This window comes from Impatiens glandulifera, chromosome 8 (assembly GCF_907164915.1).
Source record: "Impatiens glandulifera chromosome 8, dImpGla2.1, whole genome shotgun sequence".
Lineage (NCBI taxonomy): Eukaryota > Viridiplantae > Streptophyta > Magnoliopsida > Ericales > Balsaminaceae > Impatiens > Impatiens glandulifera.
This window is the reverse complement of record NC_061869.1, coordinates 14393625-14409167: the sequence shown is the minus strand read 5'-3', so window position 1 is coordinate 14409167 and position 15543 is coordinate 14393625. Positions and strand designations below refer to the sequence as shown.

Below are 15543 nucleotides of genomic sequence, written 5' to 3'. Positions count from 1 at the left end.
GATATTCATGAATGGAAAGCTGAGGACAATGGGAAGCTGGTATTGAAGAAAATATGGGAGGTAATCCGGGAAAAAGCACAGAAAGTAGAATGGGCTCCTCTTGTATGGTCAACGAAGATTATCCCTCGACACCAGTTCATCCTATGGCTCGCCTTCTGGGAAAGACTCAACACACGTGATCGTATTAGTAAGTATATGAGCATCCCGGACGCGAACTGTCTTCTATGCATAGGAAATGAAGAAACCATAGATCACCTATTCGGGAGCTGTTGTATTGCTTCGGAGCTTTGGGACAGATTCTATAAAAGCCTGGAGCTGATCAGTTTTCCGAGCGAATGGAATGAAATCAAAGAAGCGACACTACTCAAAGCCAAGGGAAATAGATTTGCAACAAGCGTGTTCAAGTGCGGCTTTGGAGCAGTGGTGTATAACATTTGGCAAGAACGGAATGCAAGGGTATATGACAGAACCCGCAGGAGCATTGACGAGTTATGGAAAGATATTGTATCGGATTGCAGCGCCCTCGCGGGAACGTGGAGAGGAATTCCAAGCACGGAGCAGAACTGGAATATCTACAGGAACTGGAATTTACCGTTTTTTAAACTCACTAGAATTGAAAACATTGTAAACAGATAATTCATTTACGTTTTTAGTTTTTATTCAGAATGTTACGACTTCAAAATCATTCTAGGCCTGTCTAGAATGATCTCTTAAACTCGTGGTTTTTTTCCCGTTTTTGGGAATTTTTAATGAAATGACGCTAAGTCGTTTTCCCAAAAAAAAAAAACTTTCGGTTTTTCTCTGTGTGGAAAAACCGAGGGTTTTGCAAACAACTTTCGGTTTTTCTCATTGTGGAAAAACCGAGAGTTTTCATATAACTTTCGGTTTTTCTCTGTGTGGAAAAACCGAGGGTTTTACAAAGAACTTTCGGTTTTTCTCTTTGTGGAAAAACCGAGGGTTTTGCAAACAACTTTCGGGTTTTCTCTTTGTGGAAAAACCGAGAGATATTACAAAACTTTCGGTTTTCCCACAAACTAAAAAACCGAGAGTTATATGAAAAACCCTCGGTTTTTACCCAAAAGAGGAAAAACCGAGGGTTTTTCATATAACTCTCGGTTTTCTCTTCGGCTAAAAACCGAGAGTTTTCTAATATCTCTCGGTTTTTCCACAAAGAGAAAACCCGAGAGATTTCATTTTTACTTTCGGTTTTTTCCTGTAAATTTTTAAAAATGTGCGGATTATTTTGTTCGCAACCAAAACCTGTTCAGCCACCAAACCAATATATCAATGATAAAAGAAATGCAACATACATTAAACGATCACATTAATTGATCATGAACATTACAAAATTCGACACCAAACTAATATTCCGAACAATCTGTTCTAAATTCAACCACTAATGAAAAAATGTTTTGAATCGAAACAACCTTAGCTTGTGAGGGGAGGAGGTGGTCCTTGCCTCATATACAATTCGATTCTCTCCATTCTTGCGTTCATCTTTGACTTCTCCCTCTCCATTCTTTCCACAATTTCTTCATTTTCCGCTTTCATTTCATCCATTCTGCGCCTTCTTTCTTCATCCCTCTTCTCCAGTTCCTCCAGCTTGAGCTTCATCATTTGATTCTCTTCTAACAATCGCTCATTGTTTCGCTGTGAACTGTTTCCACTACGACGATCCTCACGAAAGTGTGTGGGCCGGACGCCTGATCCCATTCCGAAGACGACCCCGTGTTTTTGTTGTCCGAACACCCTCTCCATCAATTCAAAATCAGATATTCCCGGTTCGTTACTAACAACCTCCTCCATCTCAGCCTGCACAATTCAAATAAAATATCATTTCTATAATAAAAAAACTAGGCATATTCAATTCACTTACAATTTTCTCTTGCACGTGTTCGTCCGGGACGGGTGTTGGGTTTTCTTGTGTCGGTTTTGGTGTACGGGTCCTCTTGAATACTTCAATTACAGACGGTGGCCGTCCCATTTCAATCGCCTGTTGAAATAAATGATTTATATAATTAATAACAATCTTTATATTAAGTTATTACAAATAATGTACTTACCAACTCGTCTTCAATTTGTGCAAACGGTCTACTTCCCGTTCGATGCGGGAATTTCAGATTCTTCCGATTCTTCATATTTTTAGTATTGTGTATCTGTATTTGAAATAACAAATGAAGTTAGATTAATTAATATCAACTCTTATTTGAATTATGAAACCGTACCTTAAACGTTTCTGTGAAGAAATGGTTGCGACACACAAACTCCCAATCATCTCGATCGTAGTCCGGTGGAGGATTAGCCAGTACCGCCGCCTCGTCTCCTTTGTGGGCGTGGATATAATTCTTGTTCAAATCCGACCGCCATCTATTCCATATCTGATTGGCGTGTCCTAACCCCGTCGTTCGAAAAGACTCAATGTCACCATTAGTCGCTTCGAACCGATCCTAAAAAAAATAACATCCAAATGTGAAAAATAATTATTTAATGACGTAATGTATAATCAAGTAATAATTATTAACCTTGATAGCAGTCCACAGTGAATCCAATTGGTCTGCACTTAAAGTCTTCCACTTGAGAAGACGGTGTGAGACGGCTGCGGGGTCCCGGATAATCGACCCCACATGTCTAGACCACCGTGTCCTTCCCACGTCTGTACCGCCTGACCTCCCATCCTTCTCTCTAAACGTTAGAGGGATCCTCCTCCCATCTTGTTTATTTTTTTAATTATTAAATTTAATTTCATTTAAGTTGAAGCTAATGCTATTAGAAATAAAATATAAAAGTGGGCTGAAATCATTATATCATATCTGCTCTTGATAATTGCTCTAATCAATTATATGCTCCAACCGTGTAATTCATGATATGCCATCAACTATTTGTTGTAATCTGCACCAAATAATGAAATTATATTTTGAGGATTGAGATTTTTTTTATTCAAAGTATCAGTTAGAAGATTGTATTCTATTATTTTGTTTTGATTGGTTATAAAAGTATACATAGTCTTAGTAAAATATATAATAATTGAGAAAAAGATACATGCATCTTATATATATATGGGTGATCTCCAATTTGATTTTATTTATAAATTTAAATGGATCTATAAGTTCTATGTGTAGAATTCTGGCTTTGATGGCTCAAGCTAGTCAAGACCCATGGATGCATGCGGAGACACGTCCTTTTCTTTGCCTAGTGTCAGTTTGCGTATTTACCTTAGAAAGTATATGCGATGGATAGACTCCTGTAACCATACCTGTTTGCGTACTTGAGCATAAACAGAATTTCTTTCAAAAAGAAAAGACTAATTCCACAAAAGAAAAAGTCTTTTTACAAGGTACAACTAGAAATTCTTATTTCTTTGGTACGAAATCGACCATAGATCAATTCCCCTTTTTATTTGGGAGTATTAAATACAACCATAATTCTGAGCTTCATGTTTCTCCTCCCAAGAGACATGTCAGGTATGGACAGAGACCGAGAAGAAAATGATTTTGAGACTAAACCACTGGCGTACAAATGCCCACGGAAAAGGCGGAGTTCTTAAGATGACGAGTTAGAAAGGTAGGGTGATTTAGTGGAACTGGCATCTGTCGGCCGGATCGATAAGAGCAGCTCTTTCCAAAAGGCGTGAAGGTAAATAAAAAGCTCTTTTTCTAATTCTCGAAGTTCTATGTGGATTATATTATATTAAGACTTTAAATTCAATAATATATATATATATATATATATAATTTTATGAATATTCGAACATATATATTAAAGAATGTCACCGATCGACGGATCGACGGACATAGCGGATCTTTGGACGGACGGAGCGAATCTGTGGCAGATCTAGAGGCGGATGTGAGAGGGAGAAAAAGAAAGAAGGAAGTAAATTAGAGAATGTCACTGATGGCGTATGATGATGGGCCCTCGAAAATGATATATTCACCGAGAGCTGACTTAAGGGACCCTCGGAAATATATTCTATCAGCGAGAAATAATTACAGCTCTCGGTGACCTTGTTATATATTCGCGAGGGAAAACAATTAATGCTCTCGGTTAAAAATAAATTTCCGAGAGCATTGAATCGCTCTCGGTGAGCCTCCTCGATAATTACACATTTTCTAATAGTGTATATAATTCATATTCTATTATGTTTTAAATTAATTTTAAAAAAATAATTAAACAAAACTAAATACAATAATATCAATATAATAATAAATTTAAACATTTTTCTTATTAAACAAGGACATTAAAAACATGCTAATATATTTATATAACACTAATTAATATTTATTTGAATAGACTATATATACTACTCTAATAAATTAGTTTTTTTTTTTACCAAAACCTTATATCCGGCAAGAGACAACCCAAAAACGTTGGAGTGCCCTAAACCCAAACGAAAAAATAGATTAATATATTATATTGAAAACATTATAATTTTGTATTAAATTTAACAGAAAGTAATATAGTTTAATACATTTTAAAAATAATTTTTATTATGCCTTAAATTAAAGCAATATTGTTAGGATAATTTATTTTCATTTTTGTTTGTAGGGGCCTTGGAAAGGGTGTGGCCTTAAGCGGCTACCTAGATTGTTTTATCGTAGAGCTTATCCTTCGAGCATATCATATTTCTTTTTATTCTTATTGAACGGTTCAAATTAATTTGATTATAGATATCATTTTATAAGATTATATATATAATTAGGTCTTCTTATTCTTCATCTAGATTATTTTATTTTCTTCGATCTCTAGGGTTAACTCTTGCTTATGAACCATTTGGTTGTATAACTTGAAGACATACCAAATGGTCATTAGTTAGTTAAAGATAAATCTCATCTTTAATTAATCTAATTAAGTTTCTTGGAAATATATTAATGGGAGCTTTATTATGTAGACTGAAATCCAGTGACTGTTAGGATTGACTTATACTTTGATATTATTTAAAGCCCGTTAGATGAGAATGGTAGTTGATTTAGACATCAAACGGACAAATATAATTAATTTGCCAGATTCATAGTATATCATAGTACACTACATTAATTATATGTTATTCAAATTTAGATTATTGCTTCAACTTGCTTAGATAAAGAATTAATCCTGAGAAATAATGAATTCCAATCATAAGACTAATTAATACTATTCATGCATTATTTAATTAGGCACACACAAATACATTTAGCTAGCTAGGATTAGTGTTCGGAATAAAGTAGTTTTCTTGTGAGAAAGTGACTTTTTTATTTATTTATATATAACTCTATAAATATCATAAAAATATGGGTAAATTTATAAAAAATTAAAATCATTTAAGTTGTGACCAAATTAGTCTTTAAGCAACCTCTTAGTGTTATGCTAATTATATTTATAAAATATTGTTTTGTGGTATTAATTTTTTATATAACTCAATAATATTACCGAACCATTTACAAAATAAAAAAATTAATAATCTAATTAATTAATCCACGCTTCAATACATATTAACCATTTTCATATAAAATTACATACGATGAAAACTACAACCTTCCTCGTATATATTTGATGTGACTTTTGCATTAACCACGCTCTTACAAATCCGAGTTTATCCCTAAAGAAAGTTTATTTGATTCCCCACAACCTTCTTTCTCTATCAATTTGACGAGTTTAATTAAGAAGAAATTATTATTTTTTTTTAGTTTTTTTTAGGTTAATGTACTATTTCCACTTCCCGACCCACTTCGTTATCATGTATCGAGATAATTCCAACAACTCTTGCAACATTTTAATTGCAACAATTGAATAGTAACAATTTTTTTGATGAGCTAATACAAATCCATATTTGACCTCGAGGGTAATCACATGCATGGAAATATATATAACTTCTAATTAACAACACGTGTATAGTAGAAATTTTCAAAAGATTAAAAAAACCCATATTTTACTAACTGCAACTTCTTAGAAGATGTTGGATTTGGATATAAAATAATACAAGAATGTTTTCTAAATAATAATAATAATAAACACATGAAATGATAAATATTCCAACGTGTTTGAAAAGTAGGTTATCCATCTACTCGTCTTCTTAAAAGTTTTCCTTAGGAGTTGTTTGGTTGAGGATTATTTAAATGCTTTATTTTTTTTTTTAAATCCAACAATAATCAATCATCACTTCTTTAATTTTTTTTTTATCAAATATATCACTAAATTTATTAACCAAAATATTAAAAAAAAATATATTTATTAAAAAAATTTAACATTATATATTAACACATTTGATGTTGGTGTTTTGGAATAAAAACTAGTTTATTTTAAGACCTAGTTTGATATGATTTAAAAAAATGAATTTTAAGTGTTTATTAATTAAATAGTCTTATTTTGTGTAACAATAAAATTATAGAAATATTTAAATAAGATGTAATTTAATATTTTTTTAATAAATATAATAATTTAATTAATGAAAAAAGAAGAGATAGGATAGTTGATTTTGGGTAATAATGAATAATCCCTAAAATCACCGGGAATCAATATTTTTAAATAAATCAAATACTTGTTTGGTTGTGTTATTTTTTTTAAATAACACATGTTATAATAAAACTCGAATCAGCCCTAAACTTTAATTAAATTAATCATTATAGAACAATGCCATTGTTTTTTAGTGGCTTGGTTTTCAGCATATGACTTTTTTTTATTAGTAAAAAGACTTCACTTTTTTCATTTATTTTTTAAAATAATATATTTTGGTTAAACCTAATTACTTGACCTGGTGGCTGTTGTCTCTTGACCAATCTTTTCCTATAAATACAGATGAATCTTAATGACCAAACCTAAAATTTAAAACCCGTTTCTCTCTCTCTCCCGTTTCTCTCTCCTAAACATTCGTCGGCCGGACTAATTCATGAACAGTTCCGGCGCCGACGAATACTCGCCGTCGACGGCAACTAAGAAAGAGGAAATGGGTACAACTTTATTCGGAAAATACAAGCTCGACAAAATTCTCGGTTACGGCGCATTCGCAAAAGTATACCACGCACGTGATATAAAAACCGGTCAGAGTGTTGCAATCAAAGTCATCAACAAAACGAAATCATTAAAAACCGGGTTCATACCAAACGCCGTTATCAAACGCGAAATTTCTATCATGCGCCGTTTAAACCATCCTCATATCGTACGCCTCTTCGAAGTTCTAGCGACCACCACAAAAATATACTTCGTAATGGAATACGCACAAGGTGGTGAACTTTTTTCCAAATTAACCAAAGGCCGGTTCAGTGAAGATCTCAGCCGTCGATATTTTCAACAGTTAATCACAGCCGTTAGATTCTATCATTCACGTGGTGTCTATCACCGTGATCTTAAACCGGAGAATCTTTTACTTGATGAGAATTGGAATCTTAAAGTAACGGATTTTGGGTTAAGCGCCGTTAAAGAAGAGATTAAATCTGACGGACTTTTACATACTTTATGTGGGACACCTGCTTACGTGGCACCGGAGATTTTGTCTAAAAAAGGTTATGATGGTGCTAAGGCTGATGTTTGGTCTTGTGGAGTTATACTTTTTGTACTTAACGCCGGTTATTTGCCGTTTAATGACCGGAATTTAATGAATATGTACCGGAAAATTTATAATGGGGAATTTAAGTGTCCTAGATGGATGTCTTCGGAGATGAAAAGGTTCTTGTCTAGGGTTCTTGACCCGAATCCGGTATCGAGGATAACCGTCGATGAGATTATGAACGATCCTTGGTTCAAGATTGGCTACAACGAAGTTAAATCTATATCCGAGGTATTACGTAAATTCAATACGATTTTTATCATTTTTAATATACATTTTTAATTTTTAAAAAACAATTATAGGTTTAAGGTTGAATTTGGATAAGAAATTATCTTTAAATTATTATTTTTTTTTATCAATTATCTCATTTGCATGGGAATTGAGAAAATTGAATTTAATTAGATATAAATTCATTAAGTTTATATATTTTATGACAAACCTATACCTAAAATATGTTAATTGTTAATCAAATATGCTATTATGAATTTATCATCTAATTGAATTTATCTATATTTTAGGAGGAATTTGACATCCATGGTGAGGATGATATTCCATACCTAAATGCTTTTAACCTAATCTCATTTTCTTCGGGAGTAGACATCTCTGGCTTATTAAACCAACCGGAGACAGTTTCGAGCGAGCGATTCGTATCAGCGGAGGCGACAGAGGTTATCTTGGCGAGAATTGTGGAGGTGGCTGAGGTGGAGAAGCTTATTGTTACAAAGAAGGAATGGGGTGTGAAATTGAAGGGAGAAAATAGTAATTTTGTGGTGGCATTGGAAGTTCATATATTAACGAAGGAATTGGTTGTTGTCGAAGTTAAGAGAAGACAAAGTATCGATGAATGTTGTAGTCAAAAGATATGGAAGGATAAAATCAGGCCCGAGTTATTGAAACTTGTTTATCTATCGGAAGGGTCGAAGAAGATCATTTGCTAACTATTAGTATTTTACAAAAAATTGTTATGGGAATTGATTTATTAATTTATTTCATATATTAGAAAATTGAAAATGAGGACTTGTAAATTGTAAAGTGGTCTCTTAATAATATGATAATAAGAACAAATAACTTTTGAAGAAATTTGCACTCTTATCATTTTTCTCTAAGAATACATCCATTTTAAATAGCCATTGAATTTAAGTATAATAGAGTTCAGTCAAAATTTGATTCAGAACTATAATTTAAGTGAAATAGAAATATGATTCATTTTATATAGTCTCTAGTTTGAAAATTTTAATCAATCCATTAATATAAGAATTGAATTGAATTATATTTTAATTCTAATTCTCTTACATTTTCACTCATTTTCATATAATAATTTTTTAATTTGAAAATTAGGGCTCAAACTCCTTATATAATTTCAATATTAATTCATTTTCTTAACAATAAAAATATATTTTAACCAACTTAGGTAGCTCAAGTGGTAAGATTGGTTTCTAAGACACTAAATGTCACATTTTCGATTCTCATTTAAAACGCATTAACTTAAAGTGAATGTCATAAACTCATAAACTGTGATCGATAATTCAATACTCATCATTGTAGTATAAGTGCCAAAAATGATTTTAAGAGATCAAAATTCATAGATATTAGTAAATGATAATAAGAAAAACATAATGTTGATTGGTATCCATTGTTATCACCTTGAAAGAAAACAAACACATGTAATCCGGACGGTTACATCATCACCCTTTAAGAACTATCTCATTGTTTAAAATACCAATTCAACCAAATTACTTACCTTGAATAAGATTAATTATATATTTTATCATCCATGAAAATTTTATGAACCACAAAAATTATAACCGGCATCAACCATCCGGAATCGGATTGAAAAAGAAGCTTCGTCAATTATAACATGATAGCTTGACACTAACCAAAACGTGTTACATCGATTGAGAAAAGATCTTACGTACGTCTTTTGTTTTCTTATTTATGTATCTAAATTAACTCATGTCATGAGTTTGTGGCTAACCTTTTGTTGGAATGATTTTTTTCTTGTAAAACATGAAATTATAAAAATAATTTTAGCCATTAAAATAAATATTTTATTTCAATTTAAATTGTTCTCTTTTACCTCTATTTTTTTTTTTCTCAATTAACTTTCTTTAATAATCTTTTGCTGGCTTATTCTTTTGTTCTTAAATATTTTCCAAGCTTGAAATAGTGCCGAGTTTAAATTTTAAATTCTTGTTACTCGTTTTTGCTAAAAGCATAATTAAAATATATAATATTGTTTAGGTTTGTGATTGTTTCAGATTATCGGCATATGAGTTTTATATAATACGTATATATGATTTTATAACAAATAGAAATAAGCAAATATATTCAAGGTGTGACATGTATATGGATATGAGATTATTTGAATTTGGGTTATAATTGATCAAAATAAATAATGTTATTTGTATAATTTATCTTTTAAATGGTGATTGTTATGTCACCATCTATTTCAAAATTAGCTACACGGAATTGAATATTAAGGGATGTCTCCCCTTTTGTCAAGTGATGTGTGTTATTTCCATGTTTTAGAGGAAAGACAATAATTTGTATTCCATTCTAAATAATAATTACTATCATTTAAACAATAATGCTAAAGAAGAAATAAATAGAAGAACATTAGGCACCGAATACCTCTTTACTTTACAATAAAAGAAAAAATTAATTTGCACGAGTTTAATTAAACTTATAATAACAATTAAGTGGCGAAGTAGTAGGTTTAAGTGAATAAACTATTGTAAATAAATAAAATGAAACGTATTTGAGTATTTAATTAACATATCAAACAAATTCCAAGATAATAAAAGATTATTAAAATCATACAAACTAATATAAATGGCTAAATTATTTCAAGAATTAAGGAGAGGATAAAGAATCCGAAATAAAAAATTCAACAATTTGACTATCCGCGAAACTTCGACCATTTTGTTTCTTTTTTTTTTGCTTACGAAAAATAAAATAATTTTCATTCATTCATTTAATAAACAAAACTCGGAACGAAATGTTGAAACCCGTAAAAATTATTTCATTACAACTTATGACACGAGTTTTACGTCGTATATTCTCTAAATGAAAAAATAACTCAAAAAACATAGCATCATTGTATCGATATACCAGAAAAAAAAAATTACATCCAACCAAATATGCCATAAACTGACACTTCAAAACCCGTACAATTCAAAAAGAATCATGTAGCATTTTTGATAAAATTTCTTAACGAGTAGTGATAGGGTGAAGGAATTTGGGAGAGAATGAGGGGGAAAATGTTGTGTCACTATATCACTGCCTAAAAAAAAGGATAAAGGTGATGAGAGAAGATAAAAAAAATTATTGTTTTTTCAACTAATCAGATTATGACCACATAATTCCTTCTCAATCATTTCTTATTCTTTTTCTTAATATGGATAAAACTATTATTTTGATTTTGTGATGAGATACACAATTACATTTTTATTTTCTTTCACATTATTTGAAACTATTTGCACATAGTTTAATTATAACATTCTTTCTCTAAAAAATAATTTTAGAATAATCTTTAAAACAATTTTGCTTACATTATGAAAATGTACATAATTGAAAAGTAGAGGTTTTAGATAAAGCCTAAGAGAATTAATTACATTTCAAGCCAACCCACATGGGCCGGGCAACAAAACCTTAATTTCTTCTAACTAAAACACTTCCCTAAAAATCAAATTGTGGGTTTGGATCCACCTACATTTCTTATCATAAATCAAAAGAAGACCTTCAATTTGCACACAAAAAAATTGGGCTCATTTGGAAACTTTGGCTTTTACTTTAGTTTCAATTTCAAACCCTCACCCTAAAATATGTTTATTTTTAAACTTAAATTAAAGATCACACTTTTATAATGTACTTTTACATATGTTCAAAAATTCTTATTTTCATGCTAATAGAAACCACCTAGAGTTTGATCAACTTTATCTTAAATCTTAAAAAAACTCAGGTTATTGATAATTTGCAATTTGACCAATAAATTAGTTGTAATAGAACCTATTATCTTTACCACTGAGTTATGAGTCTTTACTAGTTATATTTATTTTTAAAACTTACGTGACAAATCTTTTAACATATTTTTAATTATGTATTGAACAACTAATATTTTATTGTTTATGTCTATAAATATTTTGACAAAACACATTTTGTCACATTGTTGATGGGGGACAATTTGCTAACTGATTTATTTTGTATGCCATTATCTATGTTTAATTTACAATGGGATATAGACAATTGCAATATTCATAGCAAATTATGTTAATTAATTAATTTATTTATTATTTCACACATGGAGAGACTTCTATATATATATATATAATTATTTTTAATAGTAAATTGAAAAATGAATTTATTTCATGGTCAAAATTGAATATAAAGCTATAAAGAAGGAACACGTCTGTTAAAATATTTAATATAAAATAATATTATTCAAATTATCTAACTTGATAAGAAAATAGAAGAATAACAAACAAAAAAACCTAGATCTCTTCTTACAGACAACATTAAAATTTCAGTTTGTCCACATTATTTATTAATTGGTGTCTATACATATTATCAATATTAATTATATTGCATATGTAAATTAATATAATAATCTTGTGATTAGAATGTACACATGTGTTGATATGGCCGAGTTGGTCTAAGGCGCCAGATTAAGGTTCTGGTCCGAAAGGGCGTGGGTTCAAATCCCACTGTCAACATATATTTTTTTCTTTTTTAATCATATTCAAGAACATCTCAATCTTTCAATTGGCCAACATATCAGAAACAAGGCAAAAACACTTAAATTACTAGTTAAAGAACATATAGTATTCTCTATATGGAGATTGTGTTACTTGGCTACTTTAACACAACAGGCAACTAGAATATTTTCAATATTGCTCTAATATTTTGAAATCCCATCATTATGATTAACAAATTAGATAATGATGAAGTTGTTCATGATGTAAAGCAAGTGAATCAAAATTGGAAAGAAGGTTTGCAGGATTTGGCTTGGAATGGGGAGAAGTCAGAACTCAAATTTCTATTATATACTTTTTATTGTTCTTGAGTGTTGATTTATTTGTAGATTATATACCTTATAAAAAGTCAGCAATTTGATCACCGAAATGTAATAACAAGACAATGAGCTTTAAAGTAGAGATTTGCATGTTGTTGATTTGGACTTACCAGAAAATGAAGAGTATATGTTCATATATAATTCTTGATGAACTGTTCTTATCTCAAAGGTTGAGAGTTCAAAATGGGGTAGAAAGGCACATGGAACACTAACTAAGTTCATCATGGAAAAGGATGAATGATCATGGAAAAGACTATATATGTATATTATGAAGAGACCCAAGTGGGGAATTATTGTTTTGAATTCGATTGAAAGACTATAATAAGAAATATTGGTTACACTTAGAGCTTGTTTGATCGATATAGATGAGAAATAAATCATTTAGGTGACTTCATTGCGGTGGAGTTAGAGTTCAAAATTGAGAAAATTTTGTTTTTATATAGACATACTCATATTACTTTTTTTTAGTTAAATTTATTAAATTATATGTATAAAAAAATATTTATAATACATAAATATATTGAACACCTTGAACAAATTTATAGATAAATATGATACTTTAATTACTTTTTCACTTGATTTAATATATAATATTCTTTCCCTTTAAATTAACGGGTCTTCACAACATAACACAACTCATTTTGTGAGAGTAAACAAATCGGGTTGTTAATTTGCGAGTTGATCCGTTCATAAAGTTTGATAAACGTGCAACATTATGTTTATATAATTTAATTTTTTTTATTAATTTCTTATACAAATTTAAAACCTATTCTGTATTTTATGAATTAGATAACACATTATTTACCTCTACACCATTATACACCATTATACTGGATTGACTAATGTGAAGTGGATTGACTAATGTGTTGTATGTTTTAAAGATTCAGAAAAATATGATATCCAGTTCTCTTTTAAGAAAACATGGTTTTACAATTTATGATTGAGTTAGATAGAATTATTTTATCCAAATGTAGAATATTTGTAGGTAGATGTTATGTTACCGATGGACTTTTTCAACTCAATGTAATGGCGATTAAGCCAAGTATGAATGAAAATAACATCTTTTCTATTTACTTGTTGGAGTCTTTCATTTTATGGCATGGTAGACTATGTCATATTAGTTATGACTCAATGCATCTATTAATAAAATGAGGTGAAGAAACAACTCATTAGAGAGATGCCTCACCAAAATTGAGTTGAGAAACCAAAATATAACTTAGCAATAATTAGACATACTTTTGGCTCTTTTTTAGTGTCGTCATTTATTTTCCTCATCGAGAAACTAATAAAGAAAGAATTTAGAAATTCTTTTAATAATTAAGAAAATTAGAAATAATAATATCTCATTCAATTTAATTTATAGAAAATATCAGCGTATAATCCTGAATAAATAAAAATTAAATTGTTTATTTATTTTTAAATGTAAATTGGTTTACCTATACATAACCAAAACTAATATCTTATAACATCCACCTTAAAATATTCAAATTTAGGTATTGATAATTATTTTTCATATTTTCATAAAATTATAATTACCTATAATAATATGAAGTAATAAAAAAAATCAAGATAAAAGAAAAATTCACAAAACTAGAAAGTAAAAATGCAGAAAAATGAAACAGAGGTGCTTATAACCAAAGAGTAAAATGTAGTTAAAAAATATGAAATAAAAGATAAAAAAAAATTATGTACAAAAAGAAAGTAGTAGAAAGGAGGATGTGGAATTTCAACATAATCATGTTGAAGAGATAGTTGAGGAATCGTAATCAAATCAAGTTGAAGTGGTTACTGATAAAAACAGAAAGAAATCTACTTAGGCTAATAAAGATGAAGAATAAAATTCCAAAATTGATACAGAGGAATCCAAAGTTGTCGAGGATTCCAAAGCTGAAGCTGAAGGAAATGATCTAGAAATTTAAGTTGAGAACAAAAAGGTGAAGAGTCTGGGAATCCTGAAGAATAATTCTTTCTATGAAAATCAGAACGTGTTCATAAACAAAAATAAATCAAAATAAGAATAAACAGTATTCATCAACGTTTTCAGTTTACCCCATTTCATTGTAAGAGAAAGGGAAAAAAGAAGACAACTTGTTGATATTACATGTTGGTATAGAAATAAAAATACTAATTGAGATAATTATGATTTGATACAGTTTATAATATTTGTTTGTATTATCAGTTTGTATGTTTGATGGCTACTAATTAGGTTCTTTAGAGTCGTTTGATTGTCATCCTTTAATGCTAGGATTTGTTTAAAATCTTGATCTTCTCACTTTTAAGATTTTAATTTAATGATTTTAACCGTTTATCAAAAATATAACAAAAAAATCATATCATTTATATGAATTACATTATTTAGAAGATAAAATATAATAACAAAGAATCTTATTGTCATTTTTATCTTTTTAATATGATAATCAAAATATTTGAAATATATCCCACCAAAATAAAATCAATAAGAAAAGGAAGGTTTAAAAAGTATAAGCCCAAAAAATGGTAATATTTACCTTAAGAATATGAGATTACACATCACTTTTTAAAATTAGATAATATCATCCATTTAAAATTAATATTTTATCATTATCTCACCATCACTTTTAAAATTAAAATAAAAAGTATCTGTTTCATTTAATATGAAAAATATTATTAAATTAGATAAAATATTTGTAAGTCAAAAATGGATGAAAAATGTATGTTTTCATTTATTTTTTGATCAAGTTAAATTTATATTTGGATGAACTTTTTGTAAAGAATATTATTGATTCTAATTTTTGACATTAATTACAATATTTTTTCAATATTAAGATACATGGTGAAAACAATCGTTCTATATTAATTAAATTAATTAATTTTGTAATATTTAGATTTGTTTAATATAGAGATTAAAAATATATTCTCTGTTTATTTTTTTTAATCTTTTTAAAGTAAATATTTTTTATTATTAAATATAATAAAT

At 29.4% G+C, this 15543-nt stretch overlaps 1 protein-coding gene and 1 non-coding gene across 2 annotated transcripts; both read left to right on the top strand.

The window, feature by feature from the left end:
* Positions 1–6813: 6813 nt before the first annotated feature.
* On the top strand, positions 6814–8626 carry LOC124912129 (CBL-interacting serine/threonine-protein kinase 14-like). The gene is made up of 2 exons (XM_047452692.1): positions 6814–7747; positions 8035–8626. Exons 1-2 carry the CDS (start codon positions 6860–6862, stop codon positions 8452–8454), a joined length of 1308 nt encoding a protein of 435 aa, XP_047308648.1. The 5' UTR covers positions 6814–6859; the 3' UTR covers positions 8455–8626.
* A 3521-nt stretch (positions 8627–12147) lies between these two features.
* On the top strand, positions 12148–12228 carry TRNAL-AAG. Its single transcript has one exon. It is a non-coding gene; the product is annotated as a tRNA-Leu (tRNA).
* The last annotated feature ends 3315 nt before the right edge of the window (positions 12229–15543 follow it).